At 56.0% G+C, this 26,579-nt stretch overlaps 1 protein-coding gene across 1 annotated transcript; it reads left to right on the top strand.

The window, feature by feature from the left end:
• The first annotated feature begins 3,387 nt into the window (after positions 1-3,387).
• ABCA3 (ATP binding cassette subfamily A member 3) lies at positions 3,388-25,872 on the top strand. Its single transcript, XM_010719299.2, has 30 exons — positions 3,388-3,480; positions 5,415-5,679; positions 7,457-7,584; positions 7,710-7,875; positions 8,921-9,180; positions 9,776-9,892; positions 10,451-10,571; positions 11,120-11,293; positions 11,981-12,162; positions 13,302-13,448; positions 14,049-14,178; positions 14,536-14,690; positions 15,009-15,164; positions 15,473-15,683; positions 16,001-16,151; positions 16,767-16,865; positions 17,480-17,672; positions 18,507-18,810; positions 19,092-19,365; positions 19,793-19,997; positions 20,101-20,320; positions 20,540-20,698; positions 21,269-21,441; positions 21,638-21,772; positions 21,892-22,086; positions 22,618-22,805; positions 22,902-23,072; positions 23,170-23,357; positions 23,441-23,514; positions 23,878-25,872. The coding sequence occupies exons 1-30, from the start codon at positions 3,427-3,429 to the stop codon at positions 24,007-24,009; spliced, it is 5,127 nt and encodes a 1,708-aa protein (XP_010717601.1). The 5' UTR covers positions 3,388-3,426; the 3' UTR covers positions 24,010-25,872.
• The last annotated feature ends 707 nt before the right edge of the window (positions 25,873-26,579 follow it).

Here is a 26,579-nt window from a genome sequence, read left to right as displayed (position 1 = left end):
CCCAGAGGGTGGTGAGGCACTGGAACAGGTTGCCCAAGGAGGCTGTGGATGCCCCATCCCTGCAGGCATTCAAGGCCAGGCTGGATGTGGCTCTGGGCAGCCTGGGCTGCTGGTTGGTGACCTGCACGCAGCAGGGGGTTGGAAGTGGATGAGCACTGTGCTCCTTTGCAACCCAGGCCGTTCTAGGATTCTCACAGACACTGGCTGTGTGTCCCCTTCCCAGAGTTGGAAGCAGATGATCTCCAGGATCACTTCCAACCAAAGCTGTGCTGTGATCCTTTGGGCACTATGCTCTAGGCCAGGGAGTGCCTTCTAAAGAAAGGCTTTCCCTTAGGTTGAAAAATTCATTTCGGTGGGTCCTCCAAACCTGGGATTCACACTCATGTCTGTCAGAGGAGCCGCTGCTGTAACTGAGCTTCTTTTGTTCTGTGCTGAATGGAAGGTTCAGTGCAGGTTTTCTTGGGGCACTCGTTAGGGTGGAAAAATGGTTGGCCGTAATGAAGTTTGCTGATACTGCACAGTGTTGGTGTTACTGAGAGCTGCCTGGTGCTTCCTGGGAGCCGTGATGCCCACAGGAGGGATGCAAGTCAGGGGCTGCAGCCCCTCATCACACTGCTGAGCCTCAGAAACAGAGCACAGAGGGTCTCAGTTCCCCCCAGTTAGCTCCCGATGCCCCTCAGATAAGTGCAGGATGGAGGTTTCTGCTCCTTGGCTGTGCATGGGGTGCAGCCACATGCTTGGCTGCGTGGGCCAAGAACTGGAGAGGGCTGGGGGAGTCCCATGCTTTCCTGTGGCAGAGGGATCTTCTCCCAGGGTACGTTTGGACCAGAGGCCCCTGGAGATGAGATGGTGTAGGATGAAAAGTCCCCTCGCTGTTCCTTCCCTATTGCTGCTGGGAAGGGGTGGTACCTGAGGTGCCTTTTGTGCTGCTGGAGCAGACCTCTTCTGCTTTTTCTTGCTTACTGCACAGCACAGGACACACGAGCGCAGCTGCTGCTCGCTGCTGTGGGAGTCTTCTGCATCTCATAAGGCTGGTGGGTTTTGCTCAGAGGTTGCATTTGGGCTTTGATTTGGGGATGGTAAAGAGTGTGGCAGAGCAGAATGCTTCAGCAGGGTCAGGGACTGGATGTGGAGGGCGGGCTGTGGGCACACAGGTGCTCACTGTGTTACCTGCAGAGCTGCACGGATCCCACCCAGCACCCAGCTGCTGGAGCTGTGCTGATGGCACGTTGTGACATGGGTAGTGATAGGACAAGGGGAATGGTTTTAAACTGAGACAGGGGAGGTTTAGGTAGGATATTAGGAGGAAGTTTTTCCCCCAGAGGGTGGTGAGGCACTGGAACAGGTTGCCCAAGGAGGCTGTGGATGCCCCATCCCTGCAGGCATTCAAGGCCAGGCTGGATGTGGCTCTGGGCAGCCTGGGCTGCTGGTTGGGGAGCTGCACACAGCAGGGGGTTGGAACTGGATGAGCACTGTGCTCCTTTTCAGCCCAGGCCATTCTATGATGTGATTCTGTGACATGCAGGCATCCCTCGCTGGCTGCAGCCAGACCTCCAGAACTGCTCGTGTTTGGCACGGCTGGAGCCGAGCGCATCGCCCGGCAATGGGAGGTGATGATCTGCGCCCCAGCACTGCCCTCCTCCTCCTCTTCCTCCTCCTCATCCGTAGGGCCGTGCCTGCAGCCCGCCTCTCCTCCCTCCCTCCTTCTCTCCCGCTGGCCGCTCCTGCTCAGCCGACTGTTGGTGAGGCTGCGGGACTGGCAGGGCTCTCTCCCTCCTCCTGTGGCCCAGCTGGCTCAGCCGTAGCGCCGCGGAGGGTTCGCTCCCTCTGCCTGGCACCTGCAGGCCGTGTGGCAGCGCTGGCCTTGTGTTTGCAAGCCGTGCTTTTGTGCAGCATCTGCTGAAAGCAACCTGGCTGCCTCTGCTCGCACAGCGCTGCGTGCTCCGAGCATGGGCAGCTGCACAGGGCTGGCAGTGCTGGTGGGGTCTGGGGAGCTGACATCGTGCTGACAGAGCTGGAAATGTGCTGCTGAGCATCTCCTGTGCTGTGTCTGGTAGGTGATGTGTGTGTGTGTGTGCAGCACGGCTCTGGGAAGGGGATTTGCTGCTCTCAGCTGCACATTGACGGTATTTGGCTTGAGAGTTTCTTGCCCTCGGCTTTGTGGTTTGTGTTTCTTTATCCCAGTTGCTGCATGTGATGAGTTGAAGGGAATTCAGCTGCCTGACACAAAGAGCTGTGGGTTGAGGGCTCTGCAGCAGATGATTGGTGTATTGCACAGTCCAAGTTTGTGAGCAGGGCTGTGCTTTCTCCTCTGTCCTGCAGCACGAGGTCAGCACTGCTGGGCAGGTGCACTTCCTTGGGAAGCCCCTCAGTGCTCAGGGCTGGCTGAGGGCTGCAGGTTCCTCCAGAGAAGGGAAGGGCTCTGGGGTGCAGCACTGCAGGGCGCAGACCTTTTCTCACCCTTGCCTCTCATCTGGCATGAGGGTTTGTTCGGGAAAAGCACTGCTGGCATTGCACAAGCAGCACTTGTGAAGCCTTTGCAATGCAGGAAGCGGGGGCGCAGCCTGAAATCTTAACCAGCCCCACGTTAATGGGCTATAAGAGGTTTCGTGGCCTTCATCAGGGCGGGTGTTGTGTTTCTGTGCTCCCCCTCTGTAACAAACACGTCTCCCTGCCTGTGGCTGGGTAAAGGACCCCTACAGGGGTTACAGCTGCCTGATGTGGGTCCCAGGGCTGCGCAGCAGCTTCCCTGCAGTCCCCAGCAGTGAGTGGAAGTGCTGGGGCAAAGCTATGGGGCAGGAGCGTGCTTGCTGTCTCCTGCTGTGCCCACTGCAGTGTCACAGTCTGCGTGGTGGCTGCAGTGTCCCGTGTGTGTCTGGGCTCTGTGACCACAACATCTCAGTGCTCACAGATTGCGTTTCCAACCAGCAGCTCCCTCACTGCATATCTCTCTGCTCAGAGTCCTGTGGACCAGGACTGGGCAGCACCAGGAACCACGGTGCCTCTGGCTCTTGAGGGCTCCTAATGACCCTTAGGAAGGAACAGTGGAGTTATTTTCCACTCTTGTGGGGCTGAACCAGCTGTTGCGACATCAGGCTGGGAATGGGGACAGCTGCCCTCCTGGCCGCTGGGGCCTGGGGATGTTCCTGGATGCACTGAGAGGCTGCTTTGCTCATGCCACCACGGGGGGTTTCGTGTTGTGGCTCCTGCCTTGCCGCAGGGGTGCAGATGGGTGGGCAGAGAGAGATCTGTGGGACTCAGCATCCTCTGCCCCACCCTCCCCAGCAGTGAGCCTGGGGCTGAGCAGCTTGCCAGGCTGTGGGGCCTCGTGATGGGGAGGCAGCTCTGGTCTGAAGCACGCTGGTCATTGCTCTCTTCTCTCCACAGAGTCCTGCAGAGCGGCGGCGATCCCCGTCCGATGGGAGGATGGTTGTTCTCAGGCAGTTTGGGCTGCTTCTCTGGAAGAACTACATCCTGCAGGTAGGCTGGCACGGTGCACTCAGGCACCTGGGCACCACGAAATGTCACTCAGCAGAGGTTGCAGAGCATCCTGGTTCCTGTGTTTGCATGTCAGGGAGGGATGAGCAGGCGTTGCTGCTCTGTCCCCATCCCCTCCCATCCACACTTCACCATTGCCCTCACTTTTATTGGGTGCAGCTTCATTTCCCACACGCAGGACTACCCACGTGCTCTCTTGTGTGACAATGGCTTTCTGAGCTTTCTCACAAACCCTCTGCCATCCTCTGGGGGTGGTGATTGCTGTAAACCTACTGTGACCTGGTTGGTTTTTCTCGATTAGTTTGTGCTGTCCTCAGAAGCAGCTTTTAGGGATGCGTGGGCTGCTTTAAACCTTACTATCCTGGCATCTACTCCCATCTCAGCTTTGTGCATGGCAGCTGGCTGCTGTAAGGGGCTTAGGGAGCTTAGGGCTCGCTGCCCAGGTGCTGGCCTCCCCCCATGACGTGAAGGGGCTGCAGATGCTCCTGGATGCTCAGCCTTTGGGAGAAGATGTCTCCTGGTGAAGGCATGGAGCTCCACAGCTGTGCTGTGAAGCCGGGTGCTGGGCCCAGGGATGAGGACACACCTTGCTCAGAGCAGGCAGGGGTATGATTATGGATGAGTGTCCCCATTGCCTCTGAAACACGGCAGTTTGAGTGACTTGTGCAGTAGCACCAGGCTATGCTGGTAAATGTGTGCTAGCTGCTGAGTTCACAGAGTCAGGCAACTGTTCTGGAGGCAGTCCAAGGGGCTATTAGAGGGTTAATTTGGTTGTAAATCAGCAGAAGGCAGCTGGTTTGCAAGAGCTGCATTATAAAACCATCAGACATCTGCAATGCTCGCTTTTATGAGCGTGGCCTTTGGAACACTCCTTTTCCCTGCCAGCCCTGCTGCGGTGCTGGGGCTGACCCTGTGCTCCTACTTGGAGCTGTGCTGCTCTCGCTGGCGTGGTGCCCTGTGGTCACTGATCCCCTCGGGTCCGTAGCCCAGCAGGAGGTGCAGACTGAGCAGCCGAATGCCCAGCTTGCTCATTGTTTTCCTCCCATCTGAAAAATGAAACCTTTCCCCACTCTGTAGAGAGCCTGTGAGGTTTTGACTTAATGTGCAACACCAGTGAGGGGTTGATGTTTGCAGATCTGAAGGAGCTGCCTTGGAGCACAGCTTTGGAGTGGAGGCAGGGAGGAGGGGCAGCAAGCTGCGGAGGTGGCCAAGATGGGAAGATAACCTCTTTGGTGCTGCTTGTGCCCATCTTGTCCCAGCTGTGGCGGACAGAGGCTGCAGTGCTCCTTGCTGCTGTCTGAGCAGGAGCCTTTGGAGCTTGGCATTGCTGCTTCTGCCAGCACGTGCAGTGCCAGGTTCCCACTGAGGCTCGCTGGCCTTGGGCACGTGTGGAGAAAGCTCAGGAGCTGTAGCTGCAGTGGTTGAGGTTGGGTGAGGTGTATAACCTGGGGTGCTGGCAGCTCGTGCTGCAGGAGGAAGCACAGGGGGTGCAGCTCCACCCAGTGTCCCATTTCCCCTCCGGTGTTTGGGCCAACGTGGATCTGCTGCTCTGTATGGCAGCCACCTCCATCCCCCACAGGGCTGAGCTCCCAAAGCGGTGCACTGCTGTCTGCCAGCAGCCATGGAAAAGCCCACTTAAAACGCTATTTAACACACGGGCTGAGCAATTTAGCAGATAGTGGAAAGCTTGCAGTGTCTGGGTGGCAGCCCCCGGGGGGACTGGGGGCCAAAGAGTGGAGCACAGCCATGGAATCACAGAGTAGTTGGGTTGGAAGGGAGCTGCTGTGGACTGGCTGCCCCCCACTGAGCTTCAGATTCAAGAAGCGTTCTGAGGTGCACGGTGATTTTGGGGATCCCCTTTCCCTTCTTCCACGGTTGACATTTATTTCCACCCCTCCCTCCCGGCTTTTCCTCAGAAACGTCAGATTTTGGTCACCATCATAGAAATCTGCCTGCCGCTGCTGTTTGCTGCCATCCTGATCGCACTGAGGCACCGGGTGCACTCCGTCAGCCACCCCAATGCCACCATCTACCCGTCCCTGTCCGTGGATGACCTGCCAGGCTTCTTCTACCGCCGGCACCCCGGCAACCCCTGGGAGCTGGCGTACGTCCCCTCCAACAGCAGCGCCGTGCAGAGCATCGCCAGAGCTGTGGAGAGAGCTTTGCCCATCAGCATCCGAGGTGAGCAGAGCTGTGCAGAGATGCTCAGTGGGTGCCGATGCTTTTAGGGTCTGAGTGCTGGGGCAGCAGCAGCAGCACTCTGAGGGCTGAGGTGCCCAGAACAGAGCTGTGCCCAGAACAGAGCTGTGCCCAGCAGCCTGGTCTTACAGGGAGCATCTGGGTAAAGCAAAAATGAGGTTTGGAAAAAGAGCATCCAAACGGGACTCATTTATGCCTCATCAATCCGTCTTCCACCCTGGGAATGGGTGGGTTGGCTGGAAATTCTCTAATGAATTTTTATGTGGATACATCAGAGGACTGCAGAATGGTTGGGTTGGAAGGGCCCCCCCAGCCCTGCCATGGGCTGTGCCCCCCAGCTCAGCTGCCCAAGGCCTATCTGTGGCCACGGGCACCCACAGCTCTGGGCAGCAGTGCTGCCCTCTGAGTGAAGGATTTCCTCCTCACATCTCGCCTAAATCTTCCCTCTTTTAGTTTAAAATCATTTCCCTCTGTCCTATCGCTGTCTGCTGGTAGTGCAGATGCTCTTTTCCAAGGATGCATCAGTTTTGTCAAAATGTCAAGGCAACGGTTTTATTTTTGTTTCACGAGAACTACAGCTCTGGTTTTTGTCGCATCTTGTTACAGTTTCTATCTAGAAAATTATGGCCTTAAAATAGTTGAAAGTGGCTGTCACTTCCTCACAATGAAGCATTTGGAAATTTCCTTGCCCAGAACATTTTAGCACTTCATGTTTCAAAAACTGAAGATGATGTGAAAGGAATCCAACACCAGGCTGTGGGATGTGGTCAACACACCTGAGGGATGGGATGCCATCCAGAAAGACCCAGACAGGCTGAGCAGTGAGCTCAGGTGAACCTCATGAGGTTCAACTTATCCAATTGCAATATCTGCACCTGGATTGAGGCAGCCCTCCCTACCAATACAAGCTGGGGAATGAAAGGATTGAGCACAGCCCTGCTGAGAAAGACCTGGGGTACTGGTGGGTGGCAGCTGGACACACGAGCCAGCAGTGTGCCCTCACAGCCTGGGCAGCCAACTGTATCCTGGGCTGCATCCAGAGCATTGTGGCCAGCAGGGCAAGGGAGGGGATCTGCCCCTCTGCTCTGTGCTGTGAGACCTCACCTGGAGCACTGCATCCAGATGGGGAGTCCTCAGCACAGGAGAGACACGGAGCTGTTGGAAAAAAGCCACAGAAATGATGCAAGGGATGGAACACCTCTCCTGTGGGACAGGCTGAGAGCTGGGGATGTGCAGATGGAGAAGAGAAGGCTGCGAGCCCTCTGTCAGTATCCAAAGGGGAGCTACAGGAAAGAAGGGGACAGACTCTTTATCAGGGTGTGTGGTGATAGAATAAGAGGGTATGGTTTCAAGCTTAAAGAGGGAAGATTTAGGTTGGATATAAGAAAAAAGTCTTGCAGTGAGGGCGGTGGTGGATGGGAGACAGGTTGCCCCATGGTGTGGTTGATGCCCCAACCCTGGATACCTTCAAGACCAGGCTGGATCAGGACCTGGGCAACCCGATCCAGCTGTGGTGTCCCTGTGCATTGCAGGGAGTTGAACTAGATGGTCTTTAAAGCTCCCTTCCAGCTCTAAGGACTCTGGTTCTGCCCCTGAGGATGGCAGGGCTGCGTCCCGCACGGATTCCCCACCTCCCACATTTGGGACATTCCAGCTCTGCCTGGGGCGCATCCCTCCTGCCCAGCACCGCAGCTGGGAGCACAGCACTGCTTTGCTCTGTGCCCACGCACACCCTGCTCACAGCTTTCCTGCCCCACAGCCCAAGGCTTCGCCTCAGAGCGAGAGTTTGAGGATTACGTCCGACGGGACAACCGCTCCGGCAGCGTGCTGGCTGCTGTCATCTTCAAACACCACTTCAGCCACGGCACAGACCCGCTGCCCCTCCAGGTGAGCAGTGCAGGGTCGGGGCGCTCTGCGTGCAGCCCTCCCAGCAGCTCAGCAGCAGGGCGGACGTAACCCAGGTCTGTGCCTTGGCGGTCAGCCTGAGGCGGCCATCGGTGCTCTCCTGGCAGGTGGACTATGAGCTGCGCTTCAAGTACAGCCCCAGGAACGCGCCGCGGAGTGAGCAGACGGGGCTGAACCCCAACCTGGACCGGGACTGGCACACCAGCTACCTCTTCCCACTCTTCCAGCTGCCTGGGCCCCGCGAGGCCAAGTTTGCGGATGGCGGAACGCCGGGTAGGGCTGTCGGGAGGCATTGGGATGGTGCTCTTCTCTCTGTTTGAATGCTTTCTGAATGGTAGAAGTCCAAACTATCTAGGATTTCTCATGCTATTTAAAGGCTTCGGCTCTGCGGTTTGGGCACAGCTTTTTAACGAAAGCCAAACCTCAGACTGAGCAGGAGGCAGCAGTGCCTTGCAGGAACTGGCACTGGTTCCAGGCGAGCCCAGCTCTCAATTCTGGGAGCTTCCTCTGTGGCTGCAAGGGGGATATTTCCCCCAGTTTTCCATCTGGCTCCACAGTGACATCAAGAAAAGGATTGAGAGAGCAGGCAGACTCGCTCATCGGTGTGAATAGACTTGAGAACAATAGGACCATATCTCCTAGTTCGAATATTTTGCAGGGTGGGGTGACCAGAAGCTAAGGTCAGTTCCCTCATTACAATATTTGCTTAGCAAATTAATAAAAAACATTGTTAGTGATTACGTATTTTCACCTTTTCCTTATCTGTCCAGTTCATTTTAAGCAACCACCTCTTAAAATGTTCATCTGAAGCTTTCTAAACAGAATCTGAGCTTCATTTTAAGTGGCAGAAATCCCAAATAAAAGCAGAGCAGTTAAAAAACAAAAAATCTTTCACTGCTTTCACAAAACATTTAAACCAAATGTGTCAGTAATGGGCTATATTCTCCCTCACCAAAATATACCCCAAAAAAGGACCACGTGTGAGCTCAGCTCAGTGGCAGTGTTGGTGACTAAAGATGACCAAGAATCTCTGTCCTTAGAAAAACAAAAGCACGCATGCAGAAAGCTTGCAGTTTATGTTGAGGTTTCCTGCCCCCTGCCTTTAATGATGATTACTAAAGATTTCAGTTGCTCTGGAGCGGTGGTGCCTTGGTAGCCGTGTTGGTTTTGCTTTTCTCACAAGCTCTTTTAACATTTCCTGCTCCTCTTCCCCAGAAGTCCCTCCCGTAACAGCTGCCTCACTTCCAAAGGGGCTGTGCTGTTCTCTGCTTCCCAGGAACACGTGCCTGTTTGTATTCCCTGTCTTGTTGCCTCGCAGGTTACATCCGGGAGGGCTTCCTGGCGGTGCAGCATGCCGTGGATCGGGCCATCATGCAGTATCACACCAACAGCTCTGCCACCAGCCTGCTGGACAACGTCACCGTGGTGGTGCAGCGCTTCCCCTACCCGTCCTATGTCAACGACCTCTTCGTCCTCGCCATCCAGAACCAGCTCCCACTGCTGCTCATGCTCAGCTTCACCTACACCTCGCTCAACATCGTCCGTGCCGTCGTGCACGAGAAGGAGAAGAAGCTGAAGGTAACGTTGGGGCTGCACACCTCCTGTGGCGTGATGGGCAGGGACCGGCAGCTCGCACTGCTGTTGCTGCAGGTACTTTGCACCCCTTAAATGAGCCAGGCAACGACAGAATCCCTGTTGGCTTTGGAGCCAGCACATGGAGGTGGGCAGGCACGCTGGCAGTGGGTTAGCAGAGCCCTGGAGGAATGTTGCTAATCCTGCTGCCAGGAGCAGTTGGCCAGACTGCAGGCTGAAGGGTGGCTTGGCAAGGAGCAGCTCTGGCCGATGCAGGAGTTCAGCATGTGGGAAGCAAGGCTTTGGCCTTTTAAATTTAGAAATCCATGTTTCTGTGCTATGTATGTGTTTTTGTGTGTATGTGTGTTTGTTTTTGTGGGGGGGGGAGGGGGCAACAGGGAGCTCAGCTGATGCAGTGGTCATTGCAGCCAGGTCAGGCTGTCCTGCCCCCTCTGCTGCCAGCCCCTCCTGCTGTGCTTTGGGTTCAGCTCAGCTCCTGAGTACCACTCCAATGAGAGTCTCCACCTCCCCTTGCTTTGCCTGCATCCCCCTGCCTGGGAAGTGTGGGTGCAGGCAGGGTGACAGTGTGACCTCCCTACAGGAATACATGCACATGATGGGCCTCAGCAACTGGTTGCACTGGAGTGCCTGGTTCCTCATGTTCTTCCTCTTCCTGCTGGTGTCTGTGTTCTTTGTCACCGTGCTCTTCTGTGTCAAGGTGAGTTTGTTTCCTCAGGCCAGAAGCTCTGTGCTGGTGGGGCACGAGGGCAGCAGGGCTCCTTTGTCACAGGTTGGTCTGTACCAGTGACTCAGACCTCATACATGTACCTCGGAGCCTGGAGCTATTGAGTGCACAGAGCCTGAGCACTGCAGAGGGTACCTGAGAGCCCACTTCAGTCACTCTTGGCTTCAAGGGGCTGAATTGACAACCCTGCACCCAAAGCTGCCTTTGCCAGCAGTTCCTCCCCCAGGAGGAGCAGACCTGTCCCACTGCTGAGCACTACCTGCTCAGGGGACTCAGGCTGCCCTCGCTGTGCACCCGTGGCACAAGAAGCACGAGGTGGCTGTCCAGGTGCACAGCACAGTGTCCTCATAGACCCTGCACGGGGACAGCCCTTATTTCCTCCCTCTGGACTGTTCTAAGAAGGCCTGGGTGTTCCTACCTGCCTCTACATCTGTCTTTAACCACAGAGACCATCAGGCATGGGATGCCCCTGTGTGCCTGCAGCCATGGCCAGCTTTGCCTGCTGCAGAGGTAACTGCTTTTTCTCTCTAGGTGAGTGAACAAGGAGCTGTGCTCACTAGCAGTGACCCCACGCTGGTGTTCACCTTCCTCGCCATCTTCTCCATCTCCTCCATCTCCTTCAACTTCATGGTGAGCACCTTCTTCTCCAGAGGTGAGTCCTCCCTGCCTGCCTCCTTGCAGGGCTGGGTCTGCCAACCACGCCATCCCCAGGAACTGTACTATAAAACTGTGGATTAATTTGGGTGTTGGGGATACTGGGAGGTCAGTGGTGCATCCAAAGCAGGCCCAGCTCCAGAGCTGCTTGAGATTGCTGCGTGTGGAATAACTTGTTATGACAGCAGAGTGAGGGTCCTGTCTTTTTTTTTTTTTCTTTCTTTTGGCTTCGTTTTCCACACAATGCTTTGGAAGGAGATGTGTGTACTGTCACTTCTCAAACCACATCAGCTCATGTGTTGGGGCCTCATTCACCTGCTGTGACCCCAAGGAGTGCTGGGTTAGGCTGGGCTGAGTGCCTCCTCCACTGCTGACTGTGGGGTTGGTACTTCAGCCTTGCCCTGGGGCTGGGGCGAGTCATCATCCCCCTGTAACCACAGCTCCTACAAAAGCTTGGATCTCCAAGGGTGGCAAGCTGGTGAGAAATACTCAGCAGCACCAATGTGTGGCTGATGTTTCCCCTCCTGCTCTTCTCTGTGCTCACAGCAAACATTGCAGCTGCTGCTGGAGGCTTCCTGTACTTCTTCTCCTACATTCCCTACTTCTTCATCTCGCCTCGCTACGACCTGATGTCCCACAGCCAGAAGCTGGCATCCTGCCTCATCTCCAACGTGGCCATGGCCATGGGAGCACAGCTCATAGGCATGTTTGAAGGAAAAGGTGAGCACAAGAGCCTCTCTCCCAGGGTGGGTCTGGATGGGCAGTGTGAGAAGCAGAAGGAAGTTTGGCAGAGATGGAGCAAGAGCGGGAGAGGCGACTGCTGGGTGCTCTGCAGCTCTGAGCAGCACCAGGGCTCTGCCCCTCTGAACCCATGTGTCTGACAGTCATGAAATGGGGCCTGGGATATTGCCAGTCCCTTTGATGGCAAAGCTAGTTTTCTTCTGAAGGATGCTAATTAATTGCATTTCCTTCTTTCCAATGTTTGTGTTGGTTTTTTGTTTTGCTGTTGTTTTTCTTTAATTTGTATGTCAATAAGAATTTGCTGTTTGCTCCAACAAAGGCGGTGTTTTTGCAGAGCAGTGTCACTGAAAGGAGCCTGCAGGGGTGGAGGGGCAGTGACTGCAGATGAGATGGTTTCTCCCAGGGCAATTGCAGGGGGTGTGATGGAAGTTGTGTAAGGAATGGAGTGGGAACCTTGAGATTTTAGTATGCTTCTGCTCCTTTTTTTTTCTCTGCATGTGTGAAATGGATACTGTGGGGCCACGTGTGTGCCTTTCATTGTGGAGCAGTGAGTTAGAACAGGCAGTGCTATCTTACAGCCCTGAGAATGAACTCTGCTCTGCTCCATCCTCTTGGGGATGAACGAGCTCCCTCCGCAGAGGTGAGCAGTGTCCTGTGTCCCTGCAGGGACTGGCATCCAGTGGAGGGACCTCATGAAACCTGTCAGCGTGGATGACAACTTCACCTTGGCACAAGTCCTGGGGATGCTGCTCCTGGATTCAGTGCTCTATGGCCTGGTGGCCTGGTATGTGGAGGCTGTCTTCCCAGGGGAGTACGGCGTGCCTCAGCCCTGGTACTTCTTCCTGACGGTAAGCACTGCTTAAACACCCCTCCCAGCAGGGCTTATGGCATGGTTTGATGATGTTCCCTGCTTTTTGCCTATGCAGCAGGTCAGACTAAAGTGAAACAGTGGCACTATCAGCTTCCAGAATTTGAGGTGCTTGCTATGTGTCCTCATTAAAGAATGATCTAGTCAGCTTTTTTGGCTGTGAAGTACATCTTGCAGGTCTTCTTGGCTTTAAGTCTTTGTCCCAACACTTCCTCGTACACGTGGTGTTACTAACATTGTCTCCATGCCCCCAACATGAGAGAAAAGCATTAGCTTCTTCACCCAGCACTAGAGAGAAGCCTGGGCTGGAAGTCAGCAGGTGGTCACTTGGGACTGCCCTGAGCAGTGAGGTCTGGCTGGGTCTGCCCCGAGCCATCACCAGCAGCCACAGGGGTGGGATATGGCTGTAGGTTGTCACCCGTCAACTGTGCTGCTGTCACTGCCAGCCCAGTGCCATCACCAGGTCTGATGTGTCATCCTCAGCCTGTCACTGTTATGTGACAGGATCCCCTGAGCCGCAGTGACAGCAACACTTCTGATTGTGTAAGCATTGGGAGGCTTTTCCTCCTTCTCTCTAAATTCCTTATTGCACCATGGTTTCAACTCCCTTTTTGTAGCTAGGCTTGTGCAGAGCTCTTGGTGAAGCAGGAATGCAGCTGTCTGCCAAAAGCCCCGTGGGCTGGAAGGCAGTCATACCGTGCTGCAGCTCAGTGCTGCCCTGTGCTGGGCACATCAGTGTGCTGCCATCATTCTTAGAAAGCCAGGTCCAAAAGGGTGAAACTGCAGCACTGGGCTCTAGCCCATTTCTGTTACAGGATGCAAGGTTTTTTGGAATGGTTATTTGTTGCATTTGCTCTTCAGGCTCTTCCGGCTGGGATGCTTCTCCCTGAGCAATTCTATTTCTTGCTGCCACATTGACCTTTCCTGTGGAAATGATGACAGGGAAAAGTCACAGGGAGAGGCAGCCAGGGGATGGCAGGAGATGCAGCTCTGCCCTCTGGTTACTCTGCCTGCGCTGCTCAGCATCTGATGGGCCAGGAAGGGCACCTGTGGGGAGAGCAGTGGGGACTGGGTTGGTGTGGGCCCGTGCCTGAGGGTTTTTCTGTCTTCTCCTGTCAGCCCTCCTACTGGTGTGGGCAACCCAGGACTGTCATTGGAAAAGAGAAGGAGGAGGAGGAAGACCCTGAGAAAGCCCTGAAGAGCCAATACATTGAGGAGGAGCCTGCTGACCTCGTGTCAGGGATCAAAATCAAGCACCTTTCCAAGGTATTACCTTCACAGCACAAGCACTAAGGCAGATGTTGGTCCTGTGCCCCCCAGTGCTATCTCTGCATTAGAGCAGCTCTTGGCCACGTAGCTTCTGCAATGAGCACAACTCAGGTCTTTTCCTGCTACAGTTTTTCAAGCAGCCTCGCAGCACCCTGGGCTTGCAGCACGCCTTGATCCTCGCTCTGGAAGGCTGTGGGCACACTGCAGCCTCACCCTGCAGTGCTGGAGCGTGGTGGTCCAGGAAGAGCAGTCCCAGGCTGGTGTATGCTCACCCACACAGCAGCACTGCCCGTTGCATCATGTCCTTGGTTTTCTGAACGCTTCCACCTGCAGGGAGCTTACCCATTGTTTGCTGCCTCTGCTCCTCAGGCCCTGTAGTGTGGGTAGAGATCTTTCCCAGAGCTAGCATCTTTTAGCTGTGGACTGAAGTTTGGTACCCGCAAGTAGGTGATGTCTGCACTGAGCTTGCTGGACACTGCTGTCTGATGCCAACCCCAGTGATTGTCATGGCCTTGCACTGCCTGGAGGTGCAGAGGGAGCAGACCTGACAGCATTCACTGTGAATACAACATCAACTTGTTAATGTGATCTCCACAGGTCTTCAAAGTGGGAAACAAGACAAAAGAGGCAGTGAAGGACTTGACGGTTAATATGTATGAAGGGCAGATCACTGTCCTGCTGGGACACAACGGTGCTGGAAAGACCACCACTCTGTCCATGCTCACAGGTAGGGGCTGTGTCCTGCCGTGGGGCTGGCAGGGGCAGCTGCTTGGGTCCTGCTGGCAGGGCTGGTGGCATTCCTGGGGGAGCAGAGCTGTGCCTCATCTCTTAGACTGGGGAGGGGTTTTGTTCTTCCCTGTTGCACCCTGGGCTCACTGAGCTGTCAGATGGTGGATGTTATGATGGGGATGGCTGAGAGCGGTGTTGCTGCCTGGAGAGATGGAGGGAGCTGAGGGATCGGCCCCAGGATGACACTGGGACGGAGCCTGTGCAGATCACAGGGCAGTCTGACACCTCTGTGTCCTGGCTGACTGCTGCAGCCTGCCTGGCAGAGCAACACAAGCTCATGGGTCGCTCCTCCCAGGTCTGTACTCCCCAACGAGTGGGCAGGCGTACATCAATGGCTATGAGATCTCACAGGACATGGTTCTGATCCGCCGGAGCCTGGGGCTGTGTCCGCAGCACGACGTGCTCTTCGACAACATGACAGTGGAGGAGCACCTCCACTTCTATGCAGGAGTGAGTCCAGTGCTGGGGGCACTGCCTGGCAGTGCATGCAAAGCTAGCGCTGGGGTGGGTGGGTGGGCAGCATGGGGCTCACTGAGTGGCAGCACGCCCTGCTCACGGGTCTGTCATCATGCAGGCTGGGGGTGATGCCCAGAGGGTGGGCAGAGGCCATCTCTGTACTGCCTTGCCTTTCTGTCTGGATGCAGGAGGGTGCGTGGAGTGGGGGCTGTGGTCGGGTTCAGCAGCCAGAGGCTGATGAGGTGGGAAGGGTCTTTGCTGGGGATGCTTGCCACTGTGAGTGTACTTAACCTCCTTCCCTTCGTGTGGCAGCTGAAGGGATACCCAGCCTCCAAGTGTCCCGAGGAGATCAACCACATCCTGCGGATCCTCAACCTGGAGGACAAGCGGCACTCGCTGACCAAGGCGCTCTCTGGTGGCATGAAGCGCAAGCTGTCCATTGGCATCGCCCTCATCGGGGATTCCAAGGCAAGCAGCCATTGTGGGATTCACTGAGAATCCTTCTCTTGGGGCCAGCATGGGCTCTTGTCTCTAAGGTTGTCCCTTGCTTGTGGGCCAGTGGAGATGCAGTGGCAGCAAGGAGGAGGCAAGAGCACTACCATGAAAGGAGACAGCTCTGAGCCCCGTTCCCCAGAGCTCCAGAGCAGCTGTGCTGCTTGGGTGCTCCCCCAGACAAGACCATTGCATGCACGTCAGGGGCTCAGGGCTTCTGGATCCAGGGCAGATCCCTGGCACTGCTGTGCCTCTCTTGACCAGTGCTCATCTCCAATGTGCAGGTGGTGATGCTGGATGAGCCAACGTCGGGGATGGATCCAGCTTCTCGCAGGGCCACCTGGGATCTCCTCCAGCAGCAGAGGAGCAACCGCACCATCCTGCTGACCACACACTTCATGGATGAGGCTGACTTGCTGGGGGACCGCATAGCTATCATGGCCAAGGGCGAGCTGCAGTGCTGCGGCTCCTCCCTCTTCCTCAAACGTAAATATGGTAAGGAAAGAGCAGGCAGGTTGTGCTAGAGTGTTTGTTCCTGCCCTCCCCTTCATGCTGTTATGCCTGTTTGGAGGCTGGAACCCACGCTCACTCCTCACAGCCGTGTAGCTAGTTGCTCAGAGCTGGCTGTGCTGCAGAAGGCTTTGCTTTATACTTGTCTTCAGCCCTTCTCACTGGCCTTTGCGTTCCCTGCAGCCCGTGCAAAGCCACCAAGGCCCTGTGGTGCTCAGCAGCCCCTCTGTGCTCCAGCACCTCATTGCCATGGCTGGCCTAGGCTGTGCTGTGACTTACACTCCTTTCCCCCCTCTTCCCAGGGGCGGGGTACCACATGGTGATGGTGAAGGAGCCGTACTGTAACCTGGGGGAGATCTCCCGCCTCATCTGTCAGTACGTGCCCAACGCCACCATGGAGAGCAATGCTGGGGCAGAGCTGTCCTTCATCCTGCCCAAAGAGAGCACTCACAGGTAACAGCATCATCTGCCCTCCCTCTGTGCGTGGATCCCCCTGTGCACACTGAGGCCTGGCTGCTATAATCATGGGCTAGCTGGGAATAGGAGCTGCTTTCCACGTCTTGGAAGGTGCAGGGGGGCATGCGAGGGTACAGCTGCAGTGCTGGTCCTGGGAAAGTGGCCTGGTTCCTCCTCTCACCGCAGTCCTCTCTCGAGTCTACTGGTGCATTGCTGTCCTGCCAGCATGCCTGCTATGCAGTGACTGCATGGGATGAAGTTTGGGAGGCTGGGAGCATGAGTCTCTGGACAGGGTGGTATAATAAGGATGGCTGAGGCTACCTGTGCAAAAGCAGCAGCAGAAAATGGAGCCTGAAATCTGCTCCTGGGGGGAGGAGGGGGCTTAATGCTGCAGAAGCAGTACCCAGAGCATCGTAAGATCTCTTTATCTCCTCTAACTAGGCTGAAATCCAGGGCCTGGGGATACGGGATGCCACGTTGTGCAGCTTTATCTGCTGTCCATTAAGCCATCATTGTGGTGTCTCCAAGCTGGGGAGCTCTGCCTGGTGGAGCTGGCCTTATGCCAGCAGAAAGGGCGAGCAGCAAAACCTGACACCTCATTTGTCCTTGCAGGTTTGAGGCCCTATTCACAGAGCTGGAGCTGAAGCGGGAGGAGCTGGGCATCGCCAGCTATGGGGCCTCGGTCACCACCATGGAGGAAGTCTTCCTGAGGTGGGGGGCTGGCAGGGCTGGGTGGCAGCAGGGACCTGGGCTGTGGTCCAGCTGGTGGGAGGAGCAGTGTGCACGTGGGGAGGAGCTGGGTCCTCCATCTCAGGGTCAGTCCTTGGAAGCAGGTGCTCAGGGTGCCTTCAGGGCTGGCAGCACAACCCGCGTGCTTTAATCATTTTCTCTGAGAGCTTTCATGAGGGCTGTGGGCCTGGGATCAGGGCAGCGTGTGGGCTGGGCTGGGGTCTGTGGCTGGAAACATGAAGTCCAAATGTGAGTGTGAAGTCCCACTAAGCTCCTCTTCTGCCTTTCCCTGCAAAAAACGAACATGAGTTTTGATTGTATTAAAAGAACAAAAGCCAAACCACAGTTGCAGCTGTGGAAGAAGCTTCATGCAGGCAGCACCCTCCTCCCGTAAGCCTTTTACAGAGTTCTATGTCTTAATGCCCTGGGAGAAAAACTGCTGCTTGGGGACGGGAAGGAAGGTTTGAAGGCTCAACCTGGCACAAACTGCACTTGAGCTGTACGTGCACGTGTGGGTTTTGTCTCTTGAGGTTAGTTCCTCCGGCTTGATCCTCTCTGGGTTGGTGTCTCACCATCTGTTCTCCATCCTGGCACAGGGTTGGGAAGCTGGTGGACTCCAGCATGGACATCCAGGCCATCCAGCTGCCTGCTCTGCAGTACCAGCACGAGCGGCGCTCCAACGACTGGGCCATGGACGACTCCAGCAGCCTGAGTGGGATGACAGACATGACAGATGACAGCGGGGCACTCATTACAGAGGACTGCTCCAGCATCAAGCTCAACACTGGGGTGAGTGGGGGCTGTCAGTGCCACAGGAATGGCACCTCTGGGACCTCTCTGGTTTTACTGTACGGATCTGCCTGTGGCCAGTCTGACCCTGTGTAGTTTGGAAGTTGCAAATGTAGAAGTGAACTCTGAAACTTCAGTGCACGTTGTTTCAAGAGTTGCTTGGGGTTGGTTGCTGGGGTGGGTCTCTGCTATCCTTTTTATGTTAATTCTTCACTTAGAGATGCCTTGTTTTGAAGATATCCAGATGATTCCTGCTCGTTTATCACCTGCTATTGCTAAATCCCTTGGCATTTCCAGCGGGGAGATGAGAAAAACAATCTTCCTTCCCTCGCTGGGCCTTTCATGGCCTGCTGCCTCACGCCTGTGATAAGTTGCCTTGTCCTTCTCAAGGGCATATCTACAACCAGAAAAAGAGAAAGATGTTTGTGGTTTAAAAAGCAAAGAAAGTACTTGTTTGTATGGGCTGGGTGTCTCAGCCTGGCTGCTTTGGCATGTTGCTGTGCTGCACCAATCCCATTTGTGAACTTCCAGTGCTGAGCTTCGAGCAGAGGTAAAGGTCCTGTCCAAAGCTGGTGCTTTAACACCTTAGCCCCCAAAGTGCCTGCTTCCCATTGGGAAGCTATGGATTTCGGCAGCTGACCTGCCCAAATCAAGCTGATCAAGCAACTATCCTGCTCACTGCTTTGCTGCAAGCAGGTGGTGAGGCAAGCTGCAGACTGATGGAAGAGGAGGGAACAGGGAGGGGGCTTTGGGCTCATGCCCTCCAGGAGCCACGCAGGACGATGGCTGCCCGTGGTGGCAGGGCAGGCACTGACCTGGCTTCTCCCTTCCCAGTTCTACCTGTGCTGCCAGCAGTTCTACGCCATGTTCATGAAGCGAGCCATGTACAGCTGGCGCAACTGGAAGATGGTGGCAGCGCAGTTCCTCGTGCCTCTCATCTTCACTGCCTTCGCCCTCATCGTGGCCAAGACCTTCCCGGGGCCCAGGGACTCCTCCATGCTGAGGCTGACGCTGGAGCCCTATGGGCAGACCATCGTGCCTTTCTCCGTCCCCACCGCCTCAGGGCTGCCACAGAAGCTGGCGGAGCAGTACGTGGAGCTGCTGGATGCCCAGCACCAGTCGCCACTGGAGGTGCCGGGTGAGGCTTTGCAGAGCACTGGGTGATGCTCAGTGGGGGTTTTTCCTGCCAGGGCTGGATCCCATTCGGCATATCCTAAGGTATCATCTCCTGCACGGGGGGTACCGCAGCTGGCTCCTGCCCCTCTCCCCTGGGCAGAGCCGTGTTCTCTGTAGCGCTGTGTTTGTGGCCACCGTTAGGGCAGCACTTCCAAGGGTGGGTGCTGCTGGGGTTTTTTCCAGTTGGCCTCGATCACCTGCCGTTGCCTGGAGTCCCCTTGTAACAGCAGTGGTGTTCTGCAGGTGGCCTGGAGGAGTACCTCATCTCAAGAGCATCCGAGGAGGGGGGGGCCTTCAATGAGCACTACATCGCCGCTGCCTCCTTCGAAGGAGTTGACAACCACACGGTGGTCACCGCACTGTTCAACAACCAGGCCTACCACTCCCCAGCCACCGCCCTCATGTTGGCTGACAACGCTGTCTTCAGGGTGCTGATGGGCCCCAACGCTTCCATCACAGTCACCAACTACCCTCAGCCCCGCAACATCACCGAGAAGGCCAAGGACCAGCTCATGGAGTAAGTCTGTTTGCCTGGTGCTTGGGTTCCTGCTAGGGCTCACAACATGTGTTTGGCACACATTGGCTTGGTTGTGCTGGTGGAAGACTCAGACGAGTTTCTCAGACCTCAGCGTGGCTGTGATTGCGCTCTGGAGGTCAGGATAGTAAAGCCGTGTGGCTGACTGACCTGCCTTAAGCCTGGCTGCCTGTGGCTCAGCACACACAACTCAGTGGTTGGGGGTTCCCTTTTAGAAGCTCACAGCCTGTGGCTGGGGACCCTTTCCCTGCAGGGCTCAGAGCTGCTGGACAGCAGAGGAGCTGTGTGGCTGTGCATCCCATGGCAGGGTGGTGTGCTGGGGCAGTGCAGCTGTGTTGTCCCTCACGTAGCCTCAGCGTTGGTCTGTCACACTGTTGCTGTTCTAACCACTGCTGCTGCTCCCCTGCAGAGGCCAGACCGGGTTTGCCATCGCCATCAACTTGCTGTACGGCATGGCCTCGCTCGCCAGCACCTTTGCTCTCCTGCTGGTCAGTGAGCGGGCCATCAAGGCCAAGCATGTCCAGTTTGTCAGCGGCGTCTACGTGGTCAACTTCTGGCTGTCAGCCCTGCTCTGGGACATCATCAACTTCCTCATTCCGTGTGCTCTGATGCTGGTAAGTCACCTCTGACAGCCTCATCCCTCCTGTCACAGGAGGTGGGGTGGCATCATTTGCTCTCGAGACAAACGTGCTCTCTCCTCACGTTGCTGCACCCCAGGTGATATTCCAAGCCTTTGATGTGCAAGCCTTCACCCAAGACAGCCACCTCGTCGATGTGATGTTGATCTTCCTCCTTTATGGCTGGGCCATCATCCCCCTTATGTACCTCCTCAGCTTCTTCTTCTCAGTGGCAGCCACAGCCTACACCCGTCTCACCATCTTCAACATCCTCTCGGGCACAGCCACCTTCCTTGCTGTCACCATCATGAGCATCCCAGGTGGGTCAGTGCCCTCCCTGCCCAGCCCTGCACCCTGCTGCCACCAAGAAGACACAGCCCCTGAGAGGACTCTGTCACACTTAGATCCTGGGACTGACCCATACACCAGAAAAACCGAAACAGTCTCTTCTCAACAATTAAGCATGACAAAATTTGTTGGTTCTCTTTCTGAGATATATAAGGTCTTTCTCTAAATTCAATCTGTTGATCCTCTTTCAGAGTTGGGCTTGGTGGACCTCTCCAGAACTCTGGATAAAATCTTTCTCACCTTACCCAATTACTGCTTGGGTCAGTGCATCAGTGACTTCTACCAGAACTATGAGTTCATTCAGTTCTGCACCTCTTCTGTTGAAGCCATCTTCATATGCAAGGCATTCAGTGAGTCCTCGCATCGCCTGCCCCTGCTGCCCATCCCTCCTCCTCTGCAGCCACACTGGGCTCCCTGTGGGGTGGGCAGGGGGCTGGGAGTGTTGGAAAGGCTGGTGTAGGACCAGCAGGGCTGGGGGTTTGGCATTCCCTACCAGTGCCTGGGGAGGAGATGCTCACCTGAATAGGTGGCTGTGGTGTCACGGGGCCTTTAACCCAGCCTGGGCAGTAATTCCAAGTGACATTTTAAAGCAGAAGGAGCATTTGATGGTGATAGCAATCTAGTTAAGGAATCTTTTCTTACTACTGATTTGGAGGAAAACGTAAAATAAGGAAGGTTTCATAGAGCTGCTAAGGAAACCCAGTCGTGGTCCTGATAGATCTTCTATCTCCTCTATGTGCCTCCACTGAGCACATCTTCTTGGGGTCAGGAGCTGAATCCTCTAGGGAGAAGTGCTGGAAAGAGCTGTGGGCAGGGATCCCAGTGTGGGCTGGGGTGGAGCTGAGGCTGGCATAACTCCCAGCTTTCTCTGAAGCTTTTCTCCCTGGAGTGGAGATTGATTTGACTTTGTTCCAATCCAGATATCAGCTATCAGGTGAACTACTTTTCCTGGGAGTCGCCTGGGATCGGGCGATACCTGACCTCCTTGACCATCCAGGGTTTCTCCTTCCTCTTCCTCCTCTTCCTCATTGAGACAAACCTTCTCTGGAGACTGAAAACTTTGGTCTGTGGCATCTGCAGGCGGCGAAGATGGGTGAGCTGAAGCTTGTGGGAGGTAGCAGCGTGGGGAGATCCTGTGGGATGTGTGGGAGGGCAGAGATGGGAGGGCTATCCCCATCCAGAGAGGGCTGATGGAGCAAGTGGCCCCTGCCTGAGCTGGGAGTGCCTGGCTGGATGAAGCTGCTGATCCCACAGCAGCAAGGTGACAGTGGTTTTCCACCTGTGCTTAGGTGGCACTGCTGAACAGTGTGTCTGTGTTGCCTGAGGACCGGGATGTGGCAGATGAGAGGAAGAAGGTTTTGGAGTCACCACCAGAGCTGCTGTCATCACTGAGCAGCCCTCTGGTCATCAAGGAGCTCACTAAGGTGAGGAGCACGTGGCCCTTCTGGAGCACCGTGCTGTGAGCACAGCCTGCTGGCCTTGCTGTGCCCTCAGATGCCTTGCATGTGATGTGAGCAGCATGCTCACACCTTGCCATCCTCAGGTCTACGACAGCCGGGAATCCCTGCTGGCAGTGGACAGGATCTCTTTGGCAGTCAGCAAAGGGGAATGCTTTGGCCTTCTTGGCTTCAATGGAGCAGGCAAAACCACCACATTCAAGATGCTGACGGGTGATGAGAGCATCACATCGGGGGATGCCTTTGTGGATGGCCACAGCATTCTGGCCAACATCAAGAAGGTACTGAGGGTTGCATTGTGTCCTACTTTGTGCCCCTGGGGAGGGCACAGCTGCAGGTGCCAGGGGCAGTGTGGTGCACTGGGGATGTGGTGTTATGATCTGGCCCAGCTTTCCCTGTTAATCTGGTCACTTGAAAGCAGTCCTGTGGAGAAGAGACTAGCAGATATGAAACAAAGGGAAATCTCACAAACCTTGTGAGGGTGGCAAAGGCTTTGTTAAAACTGTTTAGCTCTCTAAATGGCTATGTGGAAAATGCGACCTAGAGCTCACAGTCAGATGGTGGCAAGTGAGATTTCCAGACCCCTGACAGCTGAGAATTGCCCACTCCCTTTGGCAAGGCCAGAGATGAGTCACAAACTGAACCACCCCGAGCATGGATCAGGATTTTGATTCAATCCCTGGACGCATGCATCTCCGTCAACCCTAAGCACCCTGTGATATTAAGCCTGTAGCAAAGCTCCATGGGTACCAGGGCCTCTCCCAGTGCAGAGCTGCAGCTGAGCCAACCCCTCAGCTTCCTCCTGCCCCCAGGTGCAGCAGCGGATCGGCTACTGCCCTCAGTTTGATGCCCTGCTGGAGCACATGACGGGCCGTGAGACACTCAGCATGTACGCCCGGCTGCGGGGCATCCCTGAGCGTTACATCGGCAGCTGCGTGGAGAACATGCTGAGGGGGCTGCTGCTGGAGCCCCACGCCGACAAGCTTGTCAGGACCTACAGGTGAGAGGAGGCTCCAGGAAGTGAAAGCTCCCCCCAGCCGGGGGATTCTGCCGTGCCTGGCTTCCCTGTGCTCAGTGCTCCCCTCTCTCCCCACAGCGGTGGTAACAAGCGGAAGCTGAGTGCTGGCATTGCCCTTATTGGTGGCCCCCCCGTCATCTTCCTGGATGAGCCCTCCACTGGTATGGACCCCGTGGCCCGGCGTCTGCTCTGGGATGCAGTGACTCGGACACGGGAGTGTGGCAAATCCATCATCTTCACCTCCCACAGGTGAGTGTCCCAGCAGTGCCCGGCCCCAGGGCTGGTCACTCGGAGCTGGGGGTCCTGCTGCCCCCTCCCCGCTGAGCAATTCCCTCCCATCCCACAGCATGGAGGAGTGCGAGGCGCTGTGCACGCGGCTGGCCATCATGGTGAACGGGCAGTTCAAGTGTCTGGGCAGCCCCCAGCACCTGAAGAGCAAGTTTGGCAGTGGCTACACCTTGCTGGCCAAAACGCGGACTGATGAGGAGGGCGAGCTGCAGGCCTTCAAGGCCTTCGTGGAGAAGACTTTCCCAGGTACCCTGAGCTCCTAGGCACGGTGTGTGCGTGAGCTTCCCCCATTTCCCAGCTCACAGCCCCTCTCTGCTGGTCTCTCGCAGGCAGTGTCCTGAAGCACGAGCACCAGGGCATGGTGCACTACCACTTGACCAACAAGAACCTCAGCTGGGCGCAGGTAAGGGATGCTGGAGCACGTCTGATATGTGGGAGGAGAAGGGAGGGGAGGAGGGGGAATGGCCGCTTTCCTGCACATGCACATTCCAAAGGCTCGGTGGTGATGGAAGGGCTATGTTTGCTTGTTGTATCCTTCCCAACCCATATCTCCCTCCTGGGAAGCACAGTGCTGGTTCTGGGTGGGCTCAGAGCCACCTGAGCCTGCAGGGTCTGAGCCTTGCCGTTCCCTGCTGGACCCCAACCCAGGGGATGCATGGTTCTTAATGGAGTTGGATACCCTGCCCCATGGTCTCCATGGGGAAAGCTTGGCTCCCACGCTGTGGGTACCTGACAGTAACTGGTGCTGCTGTGCCATTCCCTGCAGGTCTTTGGGGCCTTGGAGAAAGCCAAAGAGAAGTATCGCTTAGAAGACTATTCGGTCAGCCAGATATCCCTGGAGCAAGTCTTCATGAGCTTCACCCGCTTCCAACACTACACAGAGGACAGAGGGAAATGAGCAAGAGCCCTTCACGTCCTCCTTCACGGACTGGCCCCGCCGCCTATACATAGTATATATAGAGACAGTAATTTATATATCAGCGTGTGTCTTAAATAATGTATAAATGTAAGAAAATTTTCACTGGGGAGGGGGGAGAGGATGGAGTCGTACCTCCTGCTACTGGGAGCACAGGGCTGCGTGTGCAGCAGCTGCCAGCGCACACGTGTAAATGAGTTTGTGTGTCTGCCACTTCCACCCGCGTTTGTCCCCATCTGTGGCAAAAAGAAAAGCCCTCAAAGCAGGGGAAGGGGTGGCTGGGTGCTGCAGGCTGCGCCGGAGCCTCAGGTCCCCGTGTCCCCCCACCCTGCCCCTCGTCACGCACAGTGGGAAGCGGCTCTGTGGTCTCCACGCGCACGTCGAGTTGTGTTCTGTGAGGTGGTTTGCTTGTGGTTTAGCAGGATGCCGTCCAATAGCTTAGATCCAGAATGTTTGCTGGGTTCATGGTGATGCACTGTGCCAGGGGGAGGGGACGCAAAACCCCCATACCAGCCTTAATGGCATGGAGATGCAAGAAGGGAAGCTGGCACAAGCAGCATATGCTGATTGTTCCCTTGACACCAAAACCCCTGGTGCCACCGTGCCTGGCTCTGTGACAAAAGGGAACCTCAGGAGCTCCTCTTGCACCCGCTGCTCAAAAGTAGGGGCAGAGGGAGCCTGGCCCAGCCCTGCTGTGCTGGGAGGGGCTGTGCTAATGGAGCAGTGCCTGGCAGTGATGAATCACAGCCCGGGGCTCCGTGTGTGGGCAGCCATGGTTGGAGGTGCAGCGTGCTGGCTCGGCACTGCATCCATTATAGGTTTAAACAACAGCACTGCCCTGCAGCGTGTTCTGCAGCACTGCAGCACAGCCCCTGCCCACGTTGCTCCCTGTCCCCCCACCCCACACTGCCCTGGCTGTGCACAGTGCCCTAAGGCAGCACCCAGGATTTATTTTCAATGTCTCCCCAGCATTTGCGTTGCTTTTCTGTTTGTTTGTTTTCTGTACGTGTTGGTTGGTTCTCATCTGTCTCTAACTGGTCCCTGTGTCACCTGCGGGCAGTTCCCTCCAGCTGCTCCGTGATCAATGCAGAGCTATTTGCACTATAGTACTACACACAATTGCACATACTAAATGAATTAATATTTATGGCAGGGGGTGCTGATTCCCTCCCTGTGATTGCATTGTCGGGTTGGGGTGTCCTTTGGGTTGGGTTTTTGTTCCGTTCCTGTAACTGAATCATCCTTTCCTGTTCCATTTTTTTTTTTTCCCCTCTGCCTAATGCTGTTTAAAAATAATGATGGTGCATCATGTTACTAAGAGTTTCCCCGGATCTTCACGACGTGTGTGGTTATTAGCAGGCAGCCAGCAGGGGAGCACAGCCCCTGGGACGAGGACTGTGCCTTCTGCAAGCATCCCTGTGCTGTGGGGGGGTGATGTGGGAGAGCAGTGCAAGGAAAGCAATGCTGCTTTCTCTTGGGTCCACCAGGGAGGCTGGGACCTTGTGTATAGGGCAATGGCAGGACGCAGCAGGGCTGCTGGGGCTTTGCCTTGCACAGGGGCAGCAGTGGGAAAGTAGGAGCAGGGAGGCTTATGGGGGATCCTGCCCTGGGTACAGCACCTGGGTACCACCAGTCCTGCATCCTGGCAGCCCAGCACCTCTCTTTGCTGTAGCACCAGCCTGCACTGGGCCTTGCTGCACTGGGGCACAGTCACCCGGCAGCACTGCTGTTGCTACCTGTTGTGGTGCCCATCCTGCAGCACCGCCTGGGAAAGGGTTGTGGCTGCTGTGCCAGGCTGCAGTACAGTTGTTCCCACCACAAGAATAAAGCTTCCCTTTTTTTCCAGTGGGTGTTTTCTGGCTTTTTTCACATTCAGCGAGCGGCTTCCTACCCTGCGTGCCTTGCTCTGGGCTCCTGCAGAAGGAGTAGCCAGGACAAAGCTGCACGGGGCCCTTCGTGGGGTGCACGGCCCGCAGCAGCTGTCCTGCATGAAGAGGCTGTGCTGCAGGGCTGCTCCCGGCCCCCTCCTCCCACTTCCTTACCCTGTGGGGACCGCAGAGATAACGTGGAGCTGCAGAGATAGCACAGCTCCCAGCCGCGATGCTCAGCCCCCCCGGCAGCAGCACCTCCAGCAGAGGGACGATCCAAACCTCTGCATCTCCGCACCCCTCCGCTGGGACACCAATGCTCCACCGCATCCAAAGCTAACCCGGCCACAAGCCTCTCAACCACAGGCAGTTTCAGCGCTTTATTGTCTGTCCTGCTACAGTGACCCGCTGTCCTCCAGCAGGGGGGGGGCTGCCCGCACTCCCCGCAGTGTCCCGGAGCTGCAGCGGGCTCAGAACTGGCACTTAAGGAATCCCGGCCGGGGCCGCACGCAGCTCCTCCGCCCCGCACCGGGCATGGCTGTGGTCCGCTGCTGCTGTCCTCGGGGCTGGCAGAGGGGCACGAGCTGCTGTCGGCTTGAAAAGGTGTTTAAATACCACTGAGTGTGGTGTCCGACCGGAGGCTCTTGGCTTTGTGGTTTGTTGTTGTTCGTTTTCTTTGTTTTT

The sequence above is a fragment of the Meleagris gallopavo genome, chromosome 16 (genome assembly GCF_000146605.3).
Source record: "Meleagris gallopavo isolate NT-WF06-2002-E0010 breed Aviagen turkey brand Nicholas breeding stock chromosome 16, Turkey_5.1, whole genome shotgun sequence".
Taxonomy (NCBI): Eukaryota; Metazoa; Chordata; class Aves; order Galliformes; family Phasianidae; genus Meleagris; species Meleagris gallopavo.
This window is presented reverse-complemented; position numbering and strand designations above follow the sequence as displayed.